Here is a 22235-nt window from a genome sequence, read left to right as displayed (position 1 = left end):
CCGAGAGCTAATCGATAAGACCATAAATCCGGGCTGCTTCCGTGATGTCATAAGCGCAAACCCCCGAATGTGCACAGTATATCAGCATAATTGTCCACCACTTGAAGCAGCCTACTTCCAATCTCAATTATTGAATCAAGATCGCCAACTCCGAAATGGCACCACAACTAGCATGGCTTGGCCTCGGCAATATGGGCAGGGTAAGTTGCTGGGCCAAGCACGCCTCTCCCGTGTCTCCCCGCTCATGTCAACGTTTCAGGGCATGTGCAAGAACCTGGTGGAAAAAGGAAATCTAGACAAGCCTTTGATCCTGTGGAACCGCACCACGAAGCGGGCAGATGACTTCTCAGCCAAGCTTAGAAACGACAAGACCAAGGTTTTTGGCAGCATTGACGAAGCTGCGAAGAGTGCGGATATCATCTTCATCTGTCTTGGTGACGATGCATCTGTTAGTGGTGCTGTCGATGCCATTCTGCAGCAAGATGTGAAAGGAAAGCTCATCGTGGACTGCTCGACCGTACATCCAGATACAACCAATGCGCTGGAGAAGCGAATCATGGCTAAGGGCGGGGAATTTGTGGGAATGCCAGGTAGATTTCATATTTCCATCATTCCCATATCCAAGCTAAACTTGACTTAGTATTCGGCGCCCCAGCAATGGCAGATTCTGGAAGTCTAGTCTGTGTGATCGCTGGCCAAAAAGCCGCTGTCGACAAAGTAAAACCCTACACCAAAGGCGTCATGGGCCGTGCCGACATCGATTTCGTCGACCAACCTGCAGGTAACTCTACACTCCTCAAAGTAATCGGTAACACCTTTGTCCTCAACATGGTCGAAGCCCTCTCCGAAGGGCACACTCTGGCCGAGAAAACCGGTCTCGGAACTGACAACCTGCATCGCTGGATCGAAGCCATGTTCCCTGGTCCCTATGCCGCGTACTCCGCACGCATGTTGGCGGGAGACTACTACCAGCGGGAGGAACCACTGTTCCATGTAGATCTGGCGAGGAAGGATGCTAGACATGCGATGGCCTTGGCGGAGAAGACGGGGACGAATATGCCGGCGCTGAAGGTCGGTGATGCGCATCTAGTGAAGGTCAAGGAGCATCTTGGGGATAGAGGAGATATTCCGAGTATATATGGTGCTGTAAGACAGGAGAGTGGACTCAAATTTGAGAACAAAGATTGATGGCAAATGGGAGATAATCCTCATTGCTCTCATGAGAGCATGCTGGATCCGGCCCAAGAAGGATAGGAAAGGGACTAGCCTACGCCGACACTATGAGGAATATAGACAACCACATCTTTGGCCTACTTATTTCTACATTAGAATAAATACTATTTCTACCTCATCCACATTAAAAGATTCCATGGGGGGATATTGAGGTGGTGAAGATGCTGCTAGACATAGGTGAAGATTTCAACGCTATAGGGGGTAGATACGACCATACCCTCCAAGCAGCAGCAGCGGCACAATGGGCCAATACCAAAGTGGTGAAGATATAGCTAGACAAAGGCGCAGATATCAATGCTCAAGGTGGTGAATACGGCAATGCCCTCCAAGCAGCAATACAACAAGGGAATAGCGAAGTGATTCTGCTGCTCCTAGACAAGGGAGAGAACATCAACTCTCAAGGAGGTGAATACGGTAATGCCCTTCAAGCAGCTGCTGAGCACAACGGGGAAATTCCGAAGTGGTGAAGCTGCTGCTGGGCAAGGGCGCCCATGTCAACGCTAAAGGCGGTAGATTTGACAATGCCATCCAAACAGCAGCAGTAGCATAGTGGACGAATATCAAAGTGGTGAAAATGCTGCTAGACAAAGGTGCTGGCATCAACGCTCAAAGTGGTGGATACGGCAATGCACTCCAAGCAGCAATACCACGGCGGAATGTCGCAGTGGTGAAGATGCTACTGGAAAACAGCTCCCGAGAGCCAGATGTTGATTACCACATCTCCTTTAAGCGCTCACTCGCACCTACTATCTTAGATTTCATCAAGAGACTTACCGAAGAGCTGGCTGTTCGCTTTCATAGTGGCCTCTGTCTGAACCAGAGGAACTCAAAACAGGTTACTCTCCTAATTTATGATTAGGCTATGCTGGTAGGCATCATAAAGGGAGGCTCACACTTTTATGATGATATTCTACATTTGCGGACAAACTATTTCCGCGACTTGTAGTTGCCCGTACTGATACAGAGAGCCCGAAATGGTTGGAATCTAAGCGAGAAGCTGCCTCCCTCAACGAAGCGACTCTGATGCGTCTTCTATCTTGTACTTCGCCTCTCCCGAAGATAATAGAAGACCTGGATCGAGCCCATTAGATCAAAATGAAAGAGCTCCAGGAGACATGGGCAATGATGTTGGAGTTGGGGATGGTGGGGAACGCAATTTAGAAAATGGAGGAAAAAGGGACACTGAAGGAGGCTCAAACCAGCCTCAAGCGCATGGTGCCGTTTTCCATTGCGTCGATGTCGGGCTGAATGAAACAAGAGTTCAGACAGTTTCCCCGGGCGTGGCGGACAAAATGATCTTCAAGCCACTAGGAGATGCATATCCCAACTTCCCGCGATGGTGGTGGAAACGAGTTTCCGGAACAAAGTTCTATCGTGCACGTTCTGGTAAGTTTTATTTTCGTTTCATTCCGGATTCTTGCCTTCTCCCATCTGTTCACAAGCTTCCTTCGTAAACAGTCACCGGATCGACACTTCTTCCAGCTCCAAAAAGACAAAGAGCGTTACCCTAACCCCAAGGACCCAGAATACCCAAATTGTCGATTCGACCCACAGCCATAGCCGTCTGAGATGCCTTATCCTGAGCATGAGATCTGCTGGTACTTCTAGCACCCTAAAGACTGTAAGAAGTCGAAAAAGGCGAAAGATATACTACCTATACGCACCAGCGGCGCAATCAAAACGCGTTATATAACTTTCAGGATAAACATTAAAGAGCATTACACACTCTGGGCTGTGATTTTCCTCGTGCTGGTGGCCATGGTCTTTACTCTTAGTGCCACACTGTGTATTTTGCCTATGTGGCTAAGGGACCACCCAGGAGATCTACAGAATGCGACAGTACTAGCGGTGTTTGCTATCGGTGTATTGTCGATTCTTAGCAGTTTTGCTGTCTCACTCTTTTCAGTTCAAATGACGAAGTCTTGACCCTTAAATATGCAGTTTTTCCAGATTACAGGTCCTATTCGTCCGGATAAACCAAGCAGGAGATCATGACAGCGTTCCATCCGCAAAACTATTGGGCCCGATGCTGCTAACGAAGGCAAAGCCAGCACAAAATAGACTCCTGTACAACTTCGGCAAAGTGGGTTACTGCGTAGAGTAATGCTAGGGTTTCCGAAAATTATCTTGCCACAATGTTCTTCAAGGAAGGGAGGAGATATACTGTGGAGATTTATGAAGCTAAATAGTTAACCGATAGCCGCTGGTCTCATCCTATATCTTGAAGAGATGAAGAATAAACTTGTTTGTCGATTCTTAAATAACAGAAGCCTTGCTATACCCTGCTGAGCTATCTGTGAACTTGCATATTTTCCGTAAGCTTGTTGCTACATTGGTAAGCTCCCAATTGTCCATGTGTGGGCTGCACCCTTGCCGTTCGTCAATCTTGGAGTTCCCCGATTCCCATTGAGGGCCTTCTATCACAAGGTCAGTTATGGCGCCGATGGATGATAGAGGAGGGCATATAGAGTTGCGAGTAGTCAATTAGGTTGTGAGATCCAAACTACGTAAATTAAGCCAAGGCGTAAGGAGCGAGAGAGAGCTCTGAGGGGACTCCATAGTGGATAAAACGACGCCATTACTAACAGGATCGGCGCTAGTGCTAAACAGGAAATTGGTATCAGTCAAGGACCAGAATTTACCCTGACGTAGGGTTACGTGAATTAATGTCAGGTGTAATAGAATACACCTTGGAATATTCGACCATTGGATTGATTGGCCGCGTTCTTATTACTGGTACATAATCGTGCGCAGCCAAGATGAATGGGAATATTCATATATCGCGTGCAAAATCAATGTTTTGGAACGGGGCTGTGACTGAAATACGACAGTGGAGATTCGTAGAAGTGGGGTCGGGGGTAGTTCACATGTTTGTGCCGCTTCAGTGACGGATGCTACCAAACATGGTTTAGCGTCCTTCTCGAGTCGACATGAATCATTCTGCATCATCCAAACTAGTTCCAACAAAAACCTTCCGCAAAGCGAGATCCTAGATCATTCCAAAGCGAGTCGGTTTAATCTTCCAAGTGTTGGAGGTCGATCCAGTGAGTTTGTAATGACATCGGTTTTCTTTCCATTTCTCCATATTCAAAAGCCTCGTCTTGCCCCGTACCTGCAAATCACTTGCAGCCCATTCGCGTGCTCAGTCCATTCTTTGACATCTAAAAACCTACGAGTTTCTTATCGCCAAGTATGAGTGGATTGCAGCGCTTAGATCTCCCCCTCGAAATTTTCGGACAGCAGCCAGGACTAAACGGGCTCTACACCCAAATATGCCACTGTTATCCCGTGTCCGATGCCTCGACACATTCCACAATCACTGAGCGTCTACAAACAGGCTTAGGAAAACTCACCGCAAGCTTCCCATGGATCGCAGGTCAAACCATTAATGAATCGGGCACCTTCAAGATCAAGGATTTTGAAAAGACCCCCCGTCTCATTGTCAAAGATTTAAGAAATGACTCCTCCATGCCGACCTACAATGCACTCAAGAAGGCAGAGTTTCCGTTCAGCATGCTGGACGAGAATATCATTTGTCCTCGGAACACGCTACCAGGGATGTCGAACGACTCTACCTCACCAGTATTTTTAGTGCAAGCGACCTTTATCACAGACGGGCTCCTATTGTGCTTTGTCGGTGAGCACAATTGTATGGACATGACAGGCCAAGGCCATATCATTTATCTTTTTTCGAAAGCATGCCGCAACGAATCTTTCACCGATGAAGAGCTAAGAACCGGAAATCTTGACCGCCGAAATATTATCCCGTTACTCGACGACTCATACACCCCCGGCCCGGAATTAGATCGTCAGATCATAAAACCCCTTCCCAAAAGGGCTTGCAAAGGGGTCGGCGAAATTGCGGCAACTCGACCTGTAATTCCGAAGTCTATATGGGCGTACTTCGACTTCTCTAGCGCTTCACTTGCGAAGCTCAAATCGCTCGCCATGGAGACTAAACCATCTGGTGCAGGCTTCGTATCGACCGATGATGCCTTGACCGCTTTCATTTGGCAGGGTGTGTCTCGCGCTCGCCTAGCCCGCTTGAGGCCCACCAAAAAGTCAACATGTGCTCGGGCGATAGATCCACGACGGTATCTTAATATTCCGATGACATATCCAGGACTTGTGCAGAATATGGCATACAATGACTCTACCCTCCAGGAAGTGGCTGGCGAGTCACTGGGGGTCATCGCCGCGCAACTCCGATCTGCCGTGGACCCAAAGACCTCGAATATAGCACATCGGACGAGTGCTCTAGCCACTTTACTCTCTCAAGTGGAAGATAAATCACACATCAATGTGACTGCAAACATGGATTTCTCATCCGACATTATGCTCAGCTCGTGGGCGAAAGTCAATTCCTATGATCTTGACTTTGACCTAGGGTTGGGAAAACCGGAAGCAGTGAGAAGACCGATGTTTACAGGAGTAGAAAGCCTAATATATCTAATGCCGAAGAGAAGAGACGGAGAAAGTGCGGCTGGGATTTGTTTGAGAGAGGAGGATATGGATAGATTGAGGAACGATGAAGAATTTATAAAGTATGGCACATATATTGGATGAAGACAGTCCGTCTTTACTTGAGCATCTTAGAGGTCTCTTTCCATCAGAATTTAAGCTTAATATTCCCTAATGAGTTTCATACAGTCTAGCAGAAGGTTATTTGATCTAGTTTTCATTCATTATAAGTCATCCATACGCCTCTACAATTTACCCTTCACTTAGAATCTCGACCCCCTTTTCAAATATGTACAAACAGAAATAAAAATACCCTTCAGACGTTACCCCAAATGGATCTCCCTGCTCCTTTCATTTCCTGTTTAATACTTCAGGTAGGCCCCCGAAATACTTCCATCCCACTGCACATCATCCCTATCATAAACACCCACGACCTCAATCGGCCACTTCCCAGACGGGCAGGCAAAGCTCTTCACAACCTGTGGATAGCCCGTCTGGTACGTTGCATCGCCACCTTGCGCAACCTTTACCCTCGCAACATGGTTGTTTCTCTGGTTGCCCGGTCCCCAGGAAGTCCTCTCTCCTGGTGCTGCCGCGAGACTGGTGAACACGTCAAGAAGTCCAGAGCCAGAAAGCGTTGCTGCGGACTCGAGGATGAAATGGAGCTCGCAGGTCTTACCCGCAGTGGCAGCGGGCATGTCGAAGGTGATGAGTGTTGTCCAGTCTTGGCCGTTGCCAGTCTTGAGGACTTTGCCTCGCGGAGTATTGAAGTGGATGGCACCTTTGCTGACTTCGTATTGGGAGATGGTGGTTGGCTTGACGATGTTGGGGTCAGCAGGCCAGGGTTTTGGGCTTGCAACCGGAGCCGCGAAAGAGAAGGAGAGGAGACTCGCGAGGGTGATAGTGAGGAGCTGCATTGTAACGGATTTTCCGAGTGTTCTGAATTTGAGGGTTTCAGGAGGAAGTGTAGAATCGGTACTCAGTCGTGATGAGTGTGTATGTATCCAAGTGAGAGTTTAGATGCCTACCTTATATACACATCTCTCCAACACTCAGCCTCCTACCTATTTCCCAACCTGTCCTTCAGCCCTCTATCTCGTCAAACATGTCATACCATCCATCACCCAACCCAAGACTCTCGGCCTTCCTGCAATCATCCCCTTACCCCTCATCTCGAACCTATTTTCCTCTCTTACGACTACGAAAACCACTCATGGTGGGGGCACTGCTCATCACGTTACTCCTCCAAAGAGCCACTCCCATCTCACCACTGACCTTTACCCAAAACTTAACGAATGAGAGCCGACTTTGACCCCGCATTGCCTCTCTTGGATGGAAGAGGCAATGCCACGATGTGGCGCTCAGCTGCGATATGTGGCGTCGCCCTAATCCCCATGCGGCCAGCTGGACTTTATTTTAGGACCAAATCAACCTGGAAGAATCGCCACGTTCATTTTACCAACTGAGTAGTGGGCTATGTTAGACGAACCTACATACTACCATAAGAAATTTGCTATTTGTACTGCTTCATTTCCATCTGGACTCTCATCGGAGAAACCTGCCGCGCAGGGAGTGACATTCCACTAAAGAAAACCGGCGCCGGAAGCGCAAGATCTTGGCTTCGAACAGAACAACTCAGCAAATGTCTCGGCGCCTTCCTCACTCGCGCAATATTTCGATCAGCCTCTTTCACTTAGAAGCATATTGTGTCAAATGTTGTGCGAGGAATGACAGGGGTGGTGAAAACGTGGGTGTCTGCCGTGTTCCCACAAGTCAGCACGTCTACGGCGCGATGTGCTCATTGGGTCTTATTCAGAGTAGGACTCGGCTCTTGGAAGGCCGGTAAGGCATAGTATAGTATTGTCGTAATTCATGTTCAGGTAGCGAATACCTGGTCTATCTTGATTGTCTTCGAGTGCTTCTGCAACACCCCACTCCAACCCATCCTCTGCCATAGGAAGCCGTTATACAATGCAAATGAATCTTGCCACGCTTCATTGGTTAAAAAGAAATTCCATCTCCTTGTTCAGAATCTGCCCTCACAATGTGTGTAAGTCCACCTCGACAATAGGCCCAGTATATTTCTCCTTCGCCAGCACTAGATAGTAGAAGATGCTAAACAGTACTACAAATCCAGTAACCAAAACAGCGTAGTTCATTTGTGTGGCATCCACGGTCCTTGCCCCTGGCCAAAAGCTGAAGAATATGAGGAGGAGCAAGTACGAACATGCGAATATGTTGTTCGCGATCCCGAGGGCGCCTTTCAAGCGCCATGGACCCCACGTCAGACTTGAGTGTATGCTTTCTGACGGTTCTGTCGAGTTGAAGGTGCTTTGATTCGTGGAGTCAGGCTCTCTGATATCGCCGCGGAGACGTCGCCAAAGGAGGAGACCGATCGCTATCAGGTAGGAAATATAGAATCCTTCAAGAACAAGGGAAACAATATCGGCGAAAGCAGTATCGTTCCCTATATTTACGAGAGATAGCAGTGCAGAGAAGACTGTCACTGTCATGATAGCGACAACAGGGATGGTGGTCCGCTTGTCGATCTATTCTCTGCATTAGAACAACCTAAATTGCAGTGAAGAAGAAGACCACGAACCATGCTTAAAATGCGTGAGAAAGGAAGGCCACGATCGCGAGCGAACGACCAGGTCATCCTGGAAGCAGCAGCTAAGCAACCAAGTGCACTACAGAATTCCAGCACAATGATGATACTACTCATAACTGCCGCTCCTCCATTTGATCCGACGGTCTTTGCAAAGACCTGGATGAAAGGAAATTTGTGCTTCTCAGCAAGCTCCATGATATTCGGAGGGGAGCTAAAAAGAACTGCGAAAAGCATACCGAGCGCAAGAAATCCATTTAAAACCAGGCTTATCACCATGGATCGAGCGACGTCAGTGCTGGCATTCTTGACTTCTTCCGACATCTATCAAGAGTTAGCTGGAAATCATTTATATTCATTCACCAGCTTACATGCACAGCCGAATCCGTACCAACGAAAGCTAAAGCATTCCCTTGAATACCGATGAAGAAAGACAAAGCTTTCGTCTGCCATTCGCCGTAGTTATAAAAGGTAGTGAAAACATCCTTGGCAGAGTTATAAGAAGGCGTTAGGTAGACCAAGGGAATGATTATACCAAAGAAGCCGAGTATGTGAACAATCAAGACGAGGACCTCGATCGATGGGAGCGCAGAGCTCATAAATACGTTGATGATGACACAAAGCAAAAGAGTTGCCCAGAGAACCAGAGTTCCATTCCATCCTGTTGGCTCGAATTCTGGAATGCTTAAGGTAACCAAATCTAGAATTAGCTCTGCGACAAAATATGAAGCTGCCGTGAGGCCTGCAATCCAGCCAATTACGGTAAGCCAGCCTAGTATGTCAGCTTCTTTTATTTATTTTTTCCATAGAAGGCGAGGGCTTACCTGTTATGTAACTGAAGAACCTCCTACTCGATAGAGGCGCAAGGAGCGAGACCCAGTGGTACTGTCCCCCAGCAGTGGGAATCATCGAGGATAGTTCACCGATTGCAATAAAAACCGAGAGATTGCCGATCCACACCAGGAAGAAGCCATATATGAGTCCCGCAGGTCCCCCGCTGCTTTGCTCAGCATAAACGAAGGCCGAATGGGAGCGAACTTACTTTTGGAATCCTATGAGGAACACCCTATTGGCTGGTTAATTATTGGAAGAGACCATCTCGAGGCTCCTTACACTAGCAAACTTTCCCAAGTGCACATCAACCCACACGTCAGACCGGTCATGCTCACCAACCCAAATCTCCGCTATTCAAAGTTAGCACAGATGGTTTAGCCAACGCCTGGCGCTAAATACGAACCTTCAAAACTTGTTTCTTTCCAACTCTAGCCAACTCATATTTGTCGCGATCGAAGTCGCTCGCTAACTTTGATTCCAAACCTTTACGTCTGAGATGAAGTACCTCATCATCAAGGGTTTGGAGCTCAATAATTTTATCCATCTGGCTACCTACTACTGGCTATCGAGAAGATATCTCTACAGAATGGTTGGGGTCGGGGAGAAACAAAAATAAAGCGACGATTGTAAAGTTGACGAAATGGAGGGTGCACGTCTTCAACGAGGCAGATATCAAATCAGCAATATGGGAACGACGAAGGACTGAATAGATGGAGGTCTGTGGCACATCACACATGCAATGCAAGCCAACCCTGATATTTATCCCTTTGTGAGGTAAAGTAAACCATGTGCGTCCGGCAACGTCTGATAACATATGAGAAACCAGCGGCATTAGTGGAGTGACCAGGGTAGTCCACGGATCATGGAAGTGATGCTGGCCCGGACTACCCCTCAGTTGGGGAGCAGCAGGCTGTCTGCATCGTATTGCGTTGAAGGTCTCAAGAATTGCGAGGGTGAGAGATGGTTCGTTCATTGCGTCGTACGGTCAGGCTGGCAAGTGCTGCAGACGTGCGGTGGCATGCATCGGAGTATTCCAATGCAGACATATCTTACATGAACAAATCAGATAATTTCCCGCCATCAATGCACTGTCAGTTGGGCGACACCAACATTGTTTTCTAGATGCACAAGTGCTCAGTAGGCTCGGCTTACTAGAAGACTTATGGAATTTCACGAAACTTAGCAGCCTTAGCCGCAGGGAGACTAGAAAAGCGGAATCACATTGTTGAGACTGAGTTAGATGACATCGTGGTACGAAGAGTTGAACGTGTGGGAGGCTGATGAAGCTGCTAGCCGGGGCGATGGCGCGACAGGTTGGCTTGCACTACCGGACTGACATTAGCCCCGAAATGAGTTGTGATACATCAACGAATGTCAAATGAGTGGTTAGGGTAATAGGGATGAGAAAGTGGAGATTCGAGAGCTAAGCTTTTCGTAGTTGACCAGTTACCCAAACAGCGAAGGCCAAGATTTCTCTCCATCCTGAAATCACGTGGGGGATACGCCCACTCCGTGCTTTGAGCTTGTCAAAACAGATGTTGAATTATTGCAATCTAGCTAGCAATGGATTCACATCCCAAACTTAATCTATTTGAATAAAACGTAGTTTGCAGTCGCCCCGAAATTAAGCTCACACTCTGAGTTGACAAGGTGGTTTCCTTCTCCACAGCCTTTCACGCTTTAGCATCCCCAACCACACTCATTTCATCAATACACATCACGAAATCCCCTAACCGAATATCTGCAGCGCATAGGTGACGTAAGTATCCTGCTATGACGGAATGTCACCGAAGTCCTTCCTATAGCAACGTCAACGTCGCTTCGCAGCCGATGCCACGCAGGTCGCATTCATGATATTCAAGGTCCTTATGGAGTTATCCAGACCGCCTCACCGACGCCTTGAACCTCTTTTGGCCATATTTCAACAATCACTTCGTGATTTTCTACATTTCTCTACTTTTCGCTGATAGCTTCGACGTCCACCTTCTCTAAGCCATGTTCTGATACAGTCGCCCAGCCAGTTTCTATCATCCAGCTAGCGGATAAATTTGTTGAGGGGAAATCCGCCTCACAGCTGCTATGAATGTTCCCTCTTCTCCAACTTCGCCTAGATTATCGGTCTATTCAAAATAGCCGAAAATGATATCGCGACAATGCGGGGATGTCAATCCTTCTACTAAAATCAATCTACCGCTTATATACCACAAGCCCAGATGTTCCATATATTGAAAGAGACGAGCCAGCCTTCCAAATGCCACCGATGCATACCACTACAACACCAAACTGCAACGGAGCTTGCGACCATCTCATACCTCAACGCCAGATTAATATTGGAATACTATTTCATGCTACGCCTGATGCACGTAACGTTTCTTACGCTTTCAGTATTCCTTTCGAAGCTACTGTTGCTGGAAGACTTCCATGGCCTTTGGCGAGTAAAGGTGGGTTCAGAGGTTGACATGACTGATATAAATACTCTCAATGATTGTAAGCATACCGTTACTGGATTGTAGAATCGCAAGTTAACATGGCTCGCCTTCTCTTCTTTATTTTGGCCGCTATCATTGAGAAATGCGTCAATGCAAACCGTTATCCTGCAACATCACTTGAAAAGCGAGCAACATGCACTCCTCTCGCGCAGGGCTATGAGATGATAGACGATGCCCCGGCCATCAATGATGCTATCAAGAAGTGTGGAAATGGAGGCACAATCGCCCTCCCCGCCGACCAAATCTACAGTATCCGCTCGCCAATCGATTTCTCAACCTGCCGTAATTGTGACTTCCAGCTTGAGGGTCAACTCCTCTTTTCCTCCGATCCCGACTACTGGGACAAGCAAAAGGCTATGATATCGATGTCTGGAGTCCAAGGAGCCAAACTACGAAGCTTGACCGGAAAGGGCCTCATCGACGGCAATGCCCGTATCTTCTACCAACGAAACAGTGACACATACGGAAGAGGTTTGTGGAAATCGCCAGTCTTCAACCTCATTCGGGAGTCTTCCACCAACATTCTTATCGACAATCTAACCATCAAGAATATGCCATTCCAATTCTTCCGCGTCGACGAGCGAAGCTCCAATATTCGCTTCACGAGACTGAGCGTCATTGCTGAGAACCAAGCTTGGTATATGCCGTGGACACGATCCGACACTATTGGGTTCCAATTTCGCAACTGCTCTTCCATCACCATGGATAGCATCAACGTAGACTTTAAGAGTGTTGATACACAGCCCAACGCGGGGGCGTGCGTCGGCATCGATTACGGCACCAGCAACATCAACATCAACAACATCCAATGCAGCACTTTCGACGGTGTCATGATAATGTTCGGTACGGTTGTCGATGACAAGCCGTTCCCGGCCGCTGGAGATCAAACCGCAAAGAACATCTACATTTCCAACTACACCGCCAAATCTATAGTCAACGGCGGATTCCGAAATTTACCGGATTACAACTACCCGGTTGTTAGTAATCTTACTTACGACGGAGTTACGGTTACAAATGGGACGTCTCTCATCGATGATCTTTGCTTTAAGCTGGATAATGGCCGCTCACCTGGTCAATGTTCGGTGGCGAGGAGCATCTATAAGCAAGCAACTTTCTCAGATATCTGGTTCAAGAATTTCAAGGGGAAGGTTGGTCCCGCATCCTTGGATTGCTTTAATCCTCAGAGCACGTGCGACTTTCACTTTGACAACTGGGTGAACACGACAGTTTTGTAAGTGAAGAATGCAGACAATTATGAGTGTCGAATACTATCAAGGTTACATCAGGTCGTTGAGAGATGACGACCGAGAAAATTGTAATTTCTTTCATTTTTCGTCCTGCTGCTGAAACTACTTAACTCCACATGGAAAATGGAATGCAGAAGTTTGAGTTAAAAAATAAAAAACTTCATGCTGGCATATAGCTAACCTGACGTTTACATGAATACGTTAATAAGACACCACCCGATGCAAAAACAAAAAGCTATATTCTCGAAGGGCTTTCCCTTGTGATCACATCTTCTGACCCCTCGCTACTCCGCGTCTCTGCCTCCTCCCACGCTGCACTTACAACTGTAGTTTTTATGATCTTCGCCTGACTCCCCGTACTCTCAGTCTCCCATTTCGTGTGGTCCGGTGCCCTAGGCGCTGTAATCGCCACGCCTATCTGACCATGTAGTCGACTTGGACCACCAGGTATGCCCGACGCTGAGTTTGATTGCGCTGTCGAATCTAGAGAGAGTATTGGGACACATCTCTTAATCCTGCAGCTCTCATTGTCGCTTCTTCTACTCTTGTTGCCTCCAGTCCAAGTGCTCGTGTTACTGAGTTTGTATGATTCATCGCTCTTGCTGTGTGTGTTGTCACGAGTAGATGTTGACGTTCTTCGACGTCGGAGTTCATCGGCTCCGTACATACCCGATGGTATGGACTCAAGGAGCGGGCGGAGGTAAGGGACACAAGAAGTCAAGATGGTGATGCATTGGACGATTTGGGTCATGAGCGTCCACTTCCAAAGCGCAAGAGTAGGGTTTGGGGAGGAGAAGGCGTGGGTGTATGCGAGTTGGACGCCAGTGGCTATGATATCGCTGTAACAAGTCGTTAAACAAAGCTAGAGTGAAGGCACATTTGCAACGAGACGTACAGTGAGCGCGCACTAAAGAAGACGAGAATGGTGAGTTTTTTCCCTGCGCTCATTTGAAGTGTGACGATGACATGCACCGGGAACATGATCAGTGCGAGATCGGTCAACATGTTGATGGCACCTGTTGCACGCCAGAATGCAGGCTGCCATGACAGGTCAGTCACTCAACGTCTTCATCGTTGAATCACCATTTTAATGGGATGTGTGCTTACGGTGTTGAAGCAATTTCGCTCGCCCAGAAACGAACGCCACGGTTCATGCGTCCCGCACTGGAACGCAGTTGCGAACTCGGACACGATGCCCCACACCGCAATAAATGTTGACAGAAAAATGCCTAGCCGGCGATGTAACTCTGAGGCTATAAGGATCATGAGCAACGAGATGATGGACAACTTTGCGAATGCAAGGGTTGCGATGTAGAGCAGCTTGGTTGCATATTCGCTCTGTGTTCGAAATGTGGAGTGAGCATTAGGTCTAAGCAAGGTCGGAATAGGGACATGCAGCGCGGATGAGTACCTTTTCGTACGCCACGATCTGGCTTTCCGCCAATGATTCAAAGTCTTGCCCAAGTCCATTGGCGGTTTGAAAGCTTACCGATACGCCAGAACCTATACTCGTAATCTGAAAATGTGAGCTATCAGGGTAGACCTCAGCTTCATGCGTGGAAGAAGCAAAACGTACCAGGGCCCCAACTACCAAAGCGTCATCGACGTCTATCCGCCTCTTCAGCGCCCGTTTTGTTACCAGCCGCGTCAAGACCGCCAGCGCCGACGTAATCAAGAGGACCCAGGTAATAACATTGAGGAAAGGACCAAGGTCATCAGCGGAGCCTGGATGTCGTGCTACGGGAGCCAATTCCACACTCATTGCATGTCCAAACAGAAATGATTCAGGTCGACGTCTGAGAGGCTGCGCGCTAAAGGTGAGGGAAGCCGCAATGCCAAAGCCAGAGTGGGGGAAGCGTCTAGATGGAGCCCATGGCGGCGCATGGCTTGAGAAATGTAGTGCCCTGAGCTTTGGATAGCAGATACGCCTTGGTTGTATCTGATGTTATCCCCGGTTTGCACCTGGACAGCGTTGAAGGGTACTCTGCTTTGTGGGATTGTTACACACGGTTATTTTCAGCCACGTAAGGACATCCAAAGGTCAAAGATAGCCGCTGGAATTCCAATCATCATATTTTGTGCGATACGGCGAACCAAGTCGTTAACCTTGGCGACAAGTCGTTGAACTTAGCGACAAGCAGTAAGAAAGTAACAACGGAGCTGTCGCCAGGGATGGAAAGGAGGGGAGCGATCATGAGAAACAATTCAGCTCAGACGACCTCCCCCGCTTCCGAGACGCATCCGAGCAAGAATCCGAGGCCAAACAGGTTAGTTGCTGAGGGTCGCTGCAAAGTCGTAGTACGGTGGCTTACGCGCCGTGGCACAGCATGGAGACTAGGGATGTGTAGCGGAACATTTGAATACGAAAGACACAACAGTTGTGAAACACATACCGATACATGTGGAGAGTCCTGTCATTTGTCCACTTGTCGGGTCTCCGCATTAGTGAATGCATCACTAGTCATCTGACAGCTTTCGGGATATCTGAGGTCATGTACCACGTCAAGAATTGCTTGGCATTTACAGAGTGGACTATTAAGCAGTGAGTGAAACGAGTGTATTAGCAAGGAGAGTTTCGCTAAGTGTAGACAAGAAGTGGCAATTCTGCCATGACCGAGCCACTGTAGGTGGTCATCAGCCACATGGAAGCCACCAGCATCTCCCACATGCTCCAAGCCCTTTGAACCCATTACTGGAGTCCCACCAATGTTAGTTTGCATCATTTCTATATCTCTAGGAATGAAATGCTTACAGTACGGTATGCTGGCCTTCCATCTAGAGGAGAGTGAAGATTCGCAGCGACCCCTTCAGGGCCGGCTTGTTCAATTTCGATAAGAGGGGCCGCTCTCTGGTGTATGGTTAAGCAGAGTTTTCGGAGAAGGTACAGAACCCTAATTTAGAAACTTACGGGATTGTAAATCGTACCACCTGCATGAGTATTGCCGGCAACTTGCACGGGGTTGCTTTGCTTAAGCTCGATGGCTGGCGCAGTTCTGCTGTCAATTCTGGTGGCATCTCTAACTTCCATGCCATTTTCTGGATGAGAAACACCAAAAACCGGGGCCGAGATGACACCGGCTGTAAGAGCAAGGAGCGAGACGAGGGCCCGAGAGCGCATGATGGAAGCCGAGAAGACGAGATTCTGTCTGTGTGAGAACGGGTCAAGAAGTCATTGAAGTCGGGAATACTTACACCTGACTGATGAGGCGAGGATACGTTGGAAGTGTTGTCAGAGACCGTAAATATGGTTGGATGCCAGATTCATATAAACAACTCTATCCGCCATCCATAAATCTAGAATTAATACCAGCATACCGACAAAAAGGATTTCAGATCACGAGAGGCCATGAACTCTTGGGAAAGTCAGAATATGGCATTGTCCGAATAAGTCTCGGACGGAAGGCTGTCCAGCCGGCGTCGGAGTGGCACAACGACGGCTCCATATACAACCTTCATCCACTATAAGGACGCCTCTTCGCTGAATATGGCGGTGAGTGTTAGGAATGATGGGGAGTATTACCCGATACAGAAGGTGGCCATGGCGTTGCCGAACATCTTTGGTTAGGAGCGGTCTGCCCCGGAAGACGTCAGATCAAGTATCGCGAGACTGTGCGCTTCAAAAGATTGGAGGCACCCACTAACATCACAACGGGGACGCCGTTGCCCGAGATCGTGTCGTGTCGCACTCCCAGTCAGTAAATGTAACGTTTGAGAAGACAGTACGCCCTTAAATGCGGGTGTATCGTGGTAATGTGTCATTCATTCAAATCAAAAGTCCACATCCGACCTCCATAGCATAACACTAATTAGCAGCCACCAATCAGCTTAGAACGACAACTATCGAAGCCGAAAGGCCTCTCCGTCATTGACTTCGTACGCATCTTTATGCCCATGGTAGTCAAAGTAAGCCTCCATAATGGGCCGATAAGGTGAATGTTCTGGACAGAAGGCAAATAACTCTAGAGTATTTGAGGCCTCACGATAGTCGTCAAATTGGTGACACGCGTTCTGGTCTGGGCTAGAGGCCCAAGCAATCATCTTGTCCCAGTTTCGGCATCGTCGAATCTGGCCGTCTCCAATGTTATGGGACTTTGGAGCTGGCATTGGCGTATCATCGGCTGTGCACATGATGTCTTGTCGGAGACCGTCCAGGCAATGAAGGATGTGCTCAATGGTGAGTTCATGCTTCTCGCCGCGTTGAGTTGAGACGATGGCTTTGCGAATCAGTTTCTGAGAATCATAGTCAGACATGGAAGGGAACCGCGATTGATGAGCTGCATACCAAGCAGTGCAGGTCATGAAGACCTTTAAGATAGTACACGCTGCGTTCGGTATCCCACGGGAACCGAGTTGAATCAGCCAACCCAAGTTGCTTTGCGTGATCATCGTGAAGAGCGACAGCTATGGGATTAGTGTCTAAAGCATCCCATGCTTCATCTGCAAAGCTTTCATTGACCTTTGGATTCCAATATTTTGTAAAGGAGTGGTACGGGACCAAAGTGTCGAAGGTATTTCCGCCTAGTAATGATCAGCACGCACCCAAAATAGCCGCAACGAAGATTATTACTATATGGACTCTTCCCGAGGTCGGGAGGGCACTTTGGTGGACTGCCGTGCCAAAGAAGCAAGAGAATGTTCGCCAGGAGAGAAGCCATGAGTAGGATCAACGTTACGTAGAAACTCCTTTTGTTGGCGGGAATTATGTCGAGGCCATCATTCCAATCAACCGATTGCACTCCTTCATCTCCCTTCGCAAGAAGATGCTCCTGGTCTTCGTTCTCTTTCATTTCGACAATTGATACGGGTGATAGGAGCAAGGAAGGCTGCTGCCATTCTGAGAATTTGTCGCTCTACATCTCCAATAGTCGACGTAATACAATTTTAGTAGCTTAACGCTCGCTCGCTAAGGTTGTATTGCGTGCAGGCATTAAAGCTCGGACCAAGGATGAATTGACGGGATTGAAATCGGATGACACTCTTGCCGGGAAGGTGACAAATTGTCGAGCTTAATGCGAGGGATATAGCAAACAAAGGTCGACCGGTGGTAGTAACACCTGTGCGACGTTGATGTTGGCTAAGGAAGGACGTGTCAGAGTCATCAACGTGTGACGAATTCAAGTTCACGCCAAGACGCTAGCCCGCTACAGTGTTTGCTTCATGCTAGATCGGGAAGTAATGCCGGGAAGCTTGAACTTGCTCTTTCCAACCCCCATCGTATTCCAACCCACATCGTAGACTCTGAACGACTTGCAAGTGCCATCCGCTTGACTGTTCGTTCTGTCCGGGGTCTATCTTACAGATTATTTTCAAGTCACGATTCCAATCTTATATGGGCTGCATGGGTTCCGTCCAGGATCCACAGCCAAACATGGCCGCAAAGTACATCCTCAAACAAGCTGGCACTAAGGAGGAAATGAACGGTATCATGGACGTCATCTGGGCTGCCAATTACACACCATACGAGCCCTTCGTCCAGATCTTCTTTCCCGTCACTGGAATTTTCCCTGCCGAACGCAAGGCAGCTATTGTCGAGTCCAAGGCCCGCTTCTGGGACTTGCATCAGGAAGACCCGTCAAGCAACTGGTTCTACGTGGAAGAGATCGGGACTGGCCAGCCAGTTGGCTGCGCACAGTGGCAACTCTTCCTGGAGAACCCATTTCCTACAGGACCGCCAAAATTGCAGGCAACATGGTGGCCAGAGACCGAAGACCGGGAGTTCTGTGAGCAAATACTGAACCAAATCTATAAGCCGCGAGCTAGCTGGATGACGCGACCACATCTTGGTAAGAGATGCAATTTCTTTCTTTCTTGCGCAAGTCTCGCGTTTCCATTTCTCTTCGATTTCGGCCTCCTTCCTCAATCGTCATAAGCTACTTCCGCAACGAAAATTTTTCCACTCTAACTAGCTCTGACCCCCACACCCAGCCCTAAACTGGATGGCCGTCATCCCCACACACCGCCGCCTCGGCGTTGGTTCTCTCCTCATGCAACACGGGATCAAGCGTGCAGACTCCCTCAGCCTCGAGTGCTGGCTCGAAGCCTCTGCCATGGGCCGGCCACTGTACGAGCAATTCGGCTTTCAGAGTTTGTTCAAGATTGCATTCGACACAACAAGGAAGAATGCAACTGATGTGTGGCGGAAATGCGAACACGAGATGACCCCGGCCCCGTTCCATGCCATGTGGCGCCCGAAACAAGGAGTTTGGGAGGAGGAAGCTGAGGGCGAGGGGAAGGAGGTGAAAATGCCATGGGAATTGGGGAAAGGGGGAAAGGTGGAGTTGAACGGCGAGGTGGATCAGGTTTGGTGAGTTTTGTGTGGAGAGGAGCTTTCGGAAGTGTCTTTGATCGGAGTTCAGGAGGGCAATAGTATATCCATGCGAAATCCCTACAAATGGCCAAGGAGTTAGGTTCTTAGAGGGGTTGTATTGTGGGAGAATGCGGGGTTTTCAGCACGGTATACCCATGCATTATACTGCCAATTCAAATCATTAGCATCCAGGTACCCAACGTGCAAGTGCACTAAGAACTCTCTTGCTACAGTTCCAACACTGCATATACTATCTCAGCTCTTCACTGGGTCCGTTGTTAGGTGCTTAGCTCCTCCAAATCGTTCCTAGTTCGGCTGGAGACGTAACACATACAAACTGAGGCTGAGGCATGTGATATGCTTCAAGAAAGTGAGTCAAGTCAATGCTAGTGACTTCATCCTCCATGCCCGGTTCACAAACACTCTAATCCCCACGACTAGCCTTCCATAACCAGCCCTACATAACTACCTTCCTTCACCGTTCCCAGGATCTCTTAACCCCTAAACAATCTACATTTCCCCACAACCCCTCCCAAACTTCTCACGTAACCCCTCTTTGACGGCCACTACGAACATTGCGCCCCAACCAATCCCGTCCCCGAATGGACCCACCCTGGCAATCCCCCATCCCCTTTCTCCTAGCCAGCAAGCCCACAGCACTCAATTTGATACGTATGCGAACACCCCTTACAAACATATCCCACCTCCCTCGATATCCATTCTCTTCCACACCCGCAACACCTCCACGCCGCATCCGGAATAGGTTCCGCGCCAGGATAAGGGGAGTATTTGTTTGTTGGAAGTTTAGAGTGAGCGTGGGCCATAGAAATGGCAATGACGGACTGCAATCAGGAGAGAAGGTGGTGGGGCTGGCTGTTATGGCGTGGTGTGGGTTGGAAAGAGGGTTGGTAGGATATAGCAAGGTTGTTGAGAATTGTAAGTTGGCAAATAGTTGTTGTGTTGATTGCTTGGTAGCCTTCTGCGTGAGTGAGAGAGCTGCTGGTGGTTGACTCTGTAGAGAGGAGAAGTAAGGAGGTAAAAAAAAAGCCGCGGGTTATTTCTACGGATTGAGGTGAAGGCTGGGCCGGATGTCCGTCCTAGAGGCAGTTTATTGGACCTCTATAGAGCGCTTGTACGGCGGTGAGTTGAGTTGATAAGAGCAAATATTTTGCTAAATAGGGGGGGGAAGAGTGGACGTCACGGAAGCGTGCTTGCGATAGGCTCCCCCACTGGGGCTGGGTCGTGGGATTGGATATGGCGGGGTGTTCAAAATCTCTTGCAGCTTGCAAAAGTGCTTGAATGGGCAAGGCAAGGAACTCAGCGAGGAGGTCGAGGCATGAAATAGCAGGAGTAGATTTGAGCACTAAATATAGACAAGAAACTCAATCAAAATACCGCACTATATTGTCACAACACGCTTCCATCAAATTTACAACCTCGACTTTGAAACAATGTACGAGTTTCCAACCTGCATCCACTTGACAGCATCGCTCACCATCTCATCAACAATAACTTTGGCGGGCTTCCTCTCATTGACAACGGCGGCAGCCTTGCCCATCAAAAATGGCCGTGCGTTGTCCATGGTATCATCATCAATGTCGTCTCCCATCGTCTCCAGATCGTGCTCGACGGGAATGACACCCTTGGCCGTGAGATCCTTGATATCGTTCTGCCTGTTCTCTTCCCAGTTCTGAATATAGGGGTTCATTCTTACGCGTAGGGGTCGTCCAGTGAAAATGATAGTTCGCACGTTATCATCAAAGCCAGCTGTTCGGACGGCTTCTTGGTGTGCCTTAGGTGCACCAGCCTCCTCGGACAGGACAAATCGAGTTCCTATCCAAACAGCGGACGCACCGAACATGAGCGCAGCAGCAAGGGACTGGCCGTTGAATAGACCACCAGCAGCAACTACCTGGACCTCCTCGCCGGTCAAAGGCGACTTGTGACCCTTGACGAGGCTCACGACGGTGGGGATGAGGACGGTTGTGGGAACGTCGCCGGTGTGTCCACCACCTTCACCACCTTGAGCACAGATGATGTCGGCTCCGACCTCGAGGCATTTCTTGACGTGCTTGGGGTGGCCAATCATGTTCATGTATAATATGCCGGCCTTGTGCAGCTTCTCGACGACGGGCTTGGGGGGGACGCCGACAGCAGAGACAAAGAGCTTGGCGCCGGAGTCGATGATGATGTCGACGAGCTCACCCAGCTTGCCTTTGGTATAGTCATAACTGTTGGAAAAAAAAAGAAAAATAGTTAGCACGTGCTACTCGGAGATAATTGTCTGGTAGACACAACGGCCTGTAAGATAGATCAAGGTTGCTCACTTTGTCTTCCGCGCGTTCCCGCCAACCTGCGGGAGCAGGAGGTCAACGCCAAAGGGCGCGCTCTTGTCATTAAGGTATCCCTTCAATTCTGCAATCTGCTCCCGCAGCATGTCTGGTGTGTATCCGACACCACCAATAACACCCAACCCTCCGGCATTTGTAACGGCGGCAGCGAGCTTCGGGCCGGCAGCAACGTTCATGCCGGCAAGCATAACGGGGTGCTGGATCTTCAGTAAATCAGTGAGCTTTGTGCGAATTTGCTCTACAAACTATCAGCACATGCAACATGTGAACAGGGTGTAAGACGTACGCGGCGATGCCATTGTGAAGGATGGGGGAAGGTTGTGCGGCGGGAGCTTGTTGGATATGCGTGATGAAGGTGCAAGGGTTTAGAGGGCAGTTGCTGAAGGTGGTGAGGAGTCAGATGAGCAATGGGGTTCAGCTTCTTAAGAGTAAAGTGAGGAGTATTTGTCGAGTCCACAAGATGCCGACCCGTGGACCGAGGCACATATCGAATAGCGTTAGCGCGCCCCCACAAACCATGAGATCATGCGTCTGCACGTCTGGGGAGCTGCCGAGCTCTTTCTGGAGAACTTGGGGGCGGAGAACTTTCAGGAGTCCTGGATGCTGTTTCTTTATGATTTTTTCTTTTTCTGGTCCTCTCTTTACTGTCTTCTAAGCATTAAAATAACAGCTAGGAAACCAGGGGCGCAGGCAATCAAGAGGCCA

The 22235-nt window shown here is 48.8% G+C and overlaps 11 protein-coding genes across 11 annotated transcripts; 6 read left to right on the top strand and 5 right to left on the bottom strand.

Annotated features, from left to right (window-relative positions):
• The first annotated feature begins 61 nt into the window (after positions 1-61).
• On the top strand, positions 62-1310 carry BDR25DRAFT_300794 (uncharacterized protein). The gene is made up of 3 exons (XM_033689446.1): positions 62-200; positions 260-590; positions 641-1310. The coding sequence occupies exons 1-3, from the start codon at positions 156-158 to the stop codon at positions 1186-1188; spliced, it is 924 nt and encodes a 307-aa protein (XP_033552715.1). The 5' UTR covers positions 62-155; the 3' UTR covers positions 1189-1310.
• A 195-nt stretch (positions 1311-1505) lies between these two features.
• BDR25DRAFT_168930 (uncharacterized protein) lies at positions 1506-1664 on the top strand (the record flags this gene model as incomplete). The annotated part of the gene is made up of 1 exon (XM_033684110.1): positions 1506-1664. A coding segment is annotated over one exon (159 nt), but the record flags the coding sequence as incomplete, so codon positions are not given.
• A 684-nt stretch (positions 1665-2348) lies between these two features.
• On the top strand, positions 2349-3159 carry BDR25DRAFT_310326 (uncharacterized protein; the record flags this gene model as incomplete). Its single annotated transcript, XM_033691144.1, has 2 exons — positions 2349-2619; positions 2852-3159. The coding sequence occupies 2 exons, from the start codon at positions 2349-2351 to the stop codon at positions 3157-3159; spliced, it is 579 nt and encodes a 192-aa protein (XP_033552713.1).
• Positions 3160-4245: 1086 nt separating this feature from the next.
• On the top strand, positions 4246-5799 carry BDR25DRAFT_278597 (putative trichothecene 3-O-acetyltransferase; the record flags this gene model as incomplete). The annotated part of the gene is made up of 1 exon (XM_033687692.1): positions 4246-5799. Exon 1 carries the CDS (start codon positions 4426-4428, stop codon positions 5797-5799), a length of 1374 nt encoding a protein of 457 aa, XP_033552712.1. The 5' UTR covers positions 4246-4425.
• Positions 5800-5904: 105 nt separating this feature from the next.
• BDR25DRAFT_278596 (uncharacterized protein) lies at positions 5905-6814 on the bottom strand. Its single transcript, XM_033687691.1, has 2 exons — positions 6723-6814; positions 5905-6672 (listed from the first exon to the last, which is right to left on the bottom strand). The coding sequence occupies exon 2, from the start codon at positions 6609-6611 to the stop codon at positions 6057-6059; it is 555 nt and encodes a 184-aa protein (XP_033552711.1). The 5' UTR covers positions 6612-6672; positions 6723-6814; the 3' UTR covers positions 5905-6056.
• Positions 6815-7733: 919 nt separating this feature from the next.
• On the bottom strand, positions 7734-9680 carry BDR25DRAFT_379446 (amino acid transporter; the record flags this gene model as incomplete). The annotated part of the gene is made up of 7 exons (XM_033697609.1): positions 7734-8243; positions 8297-8626; positions 8674-9074; positions 9127-9299; positions 9345-9368; positions 9416-9486; positions 9540-9680. The coding sequence occupies 7 exons, from the start codon at positions 9678-9680 to the stop codon at positions 7734-7736; spliced, it is 1650 nt and encodes a 549-aa protein (XP_033552710.1).
• A 1983-nt stretch (positions 9681-11663) lies between these two features.
• Positions 11664-12860, top strand: BDR25DRAFT_310322 (pectin lyase-like protein; the record flags this gene model as incomplete). Its single annotated transcript, XM_033691143.1, has 1 exon — positions 11664-12860. The coding sequence occupies one exon, from the start codon at positions 11664-11666 to the stop codon at positions 12858-12860; it is 1197 nt and encodes a 398-aa protein (XP_033552709.1).
• Positions 12861-13107: 247 nt separating this feature from the next.
• On the bottom strand, positions 13108-14634 carry BDR25DRAFT_212428 (uncharacterized protein; the record flags this gene model as incomplete). The annotated part of the gene is made up of 5 exons (XM_033684718.1): positions 13108-13711; positions 13768-13910; positions 13980-14210; positions 14284-14388; positions 14449-14634. The coding sequence occupies 5 exons, from the start codon at positions 14632-14634 to the stop codon at positions 13108-13110; spliced, it is 1269 nt and encodes a 422-aa protein (XP_033552708.1).
• A 2075-nt stretch (positions 14635-16709) lies between these two features.
• On the bottom strand, positions 16710-17714 carry BDR25DRAFT_339835 (uncharacterized protein; the record flags this gene model as incomplete). Its single annotated transcript, XM_033693438.1, has 3 exons — positions 17440-17714; positions 17155-17390; positions 16710-17102 (listed from the first exon to the last, which is right to left on the bottom strand). Exons 1-3 carry the CDS (start codon positions 17657-17659, stop codon positions 16710-16712), a joined length of 849 nt encoding a protein of 282 aa, XP_033552707.1. The 5' UTR covers positions 17660-17714.
• Positions 17715-18240: 526 nt separating this feature from the next.
• On the top strand, positions 18241-19286 carry BDR25DRAFT_379440 (uncharacterized protein; the record flags this gene model as incomplete). The annotated part of the gene is made up of 2 exons (XM_033697608.1): positions 18241-18655; positions 18798-19286. The coding sequence occupies 2 exons, from the start codon at positions 18241-18243 to the stop codon at positions 19178-19180; spliced, it is 798 nt and encodes a 265-aa protein (XP_033552706.1). The 3' UTR covers positions 19181-19286.
• A 1238-nt stretch (positions 19287-20524) lies between these two features.
• BDR25DRAFT_278588 (NPD-domain-containing protein) lies at positions 20525-21963 on the bottom strand. The gene is made up of 3 exons (XM_033687690.1): positions 21817-21963; positions 21507-21768; positions 20525-21410 (listed from the first exon to the last, which is right to left on the bottom strand). Exons 1-3 carry the CDS (start codon positions 21827-21829, stop codon positions 20609-20611), a joined length of 1077 nt encoding a protein of 358 aa, XP_033552705.1. The 5' UTR covers positions 21830-21963; the 3' UTR covers positions 20525-20608.
• Positions 21964-22235: the final 272 nt, after the last annotated feature.

This window comes from Lindgomyces ingoldianus (genome assembly GCF_010093535.1).
Source record: "Lindgomyces ingoldianus strain ATCC 200398 unplaced genomic scaffold BDR25scaffold_4, whole genome shotgun sequence".
NCBI classification, from domain to species: Eukaryota; Fungi; Ascomycota; class Dothideomycetes; order Pleosporales; family Lindgomycetaceae; genus Lindgomyces; species Lindgomyces ingoldianus.
Note: the sequence above shows the minus strand (reverse complement) of the source record. Positions and strands in the feature narration are given on the sequence as shown.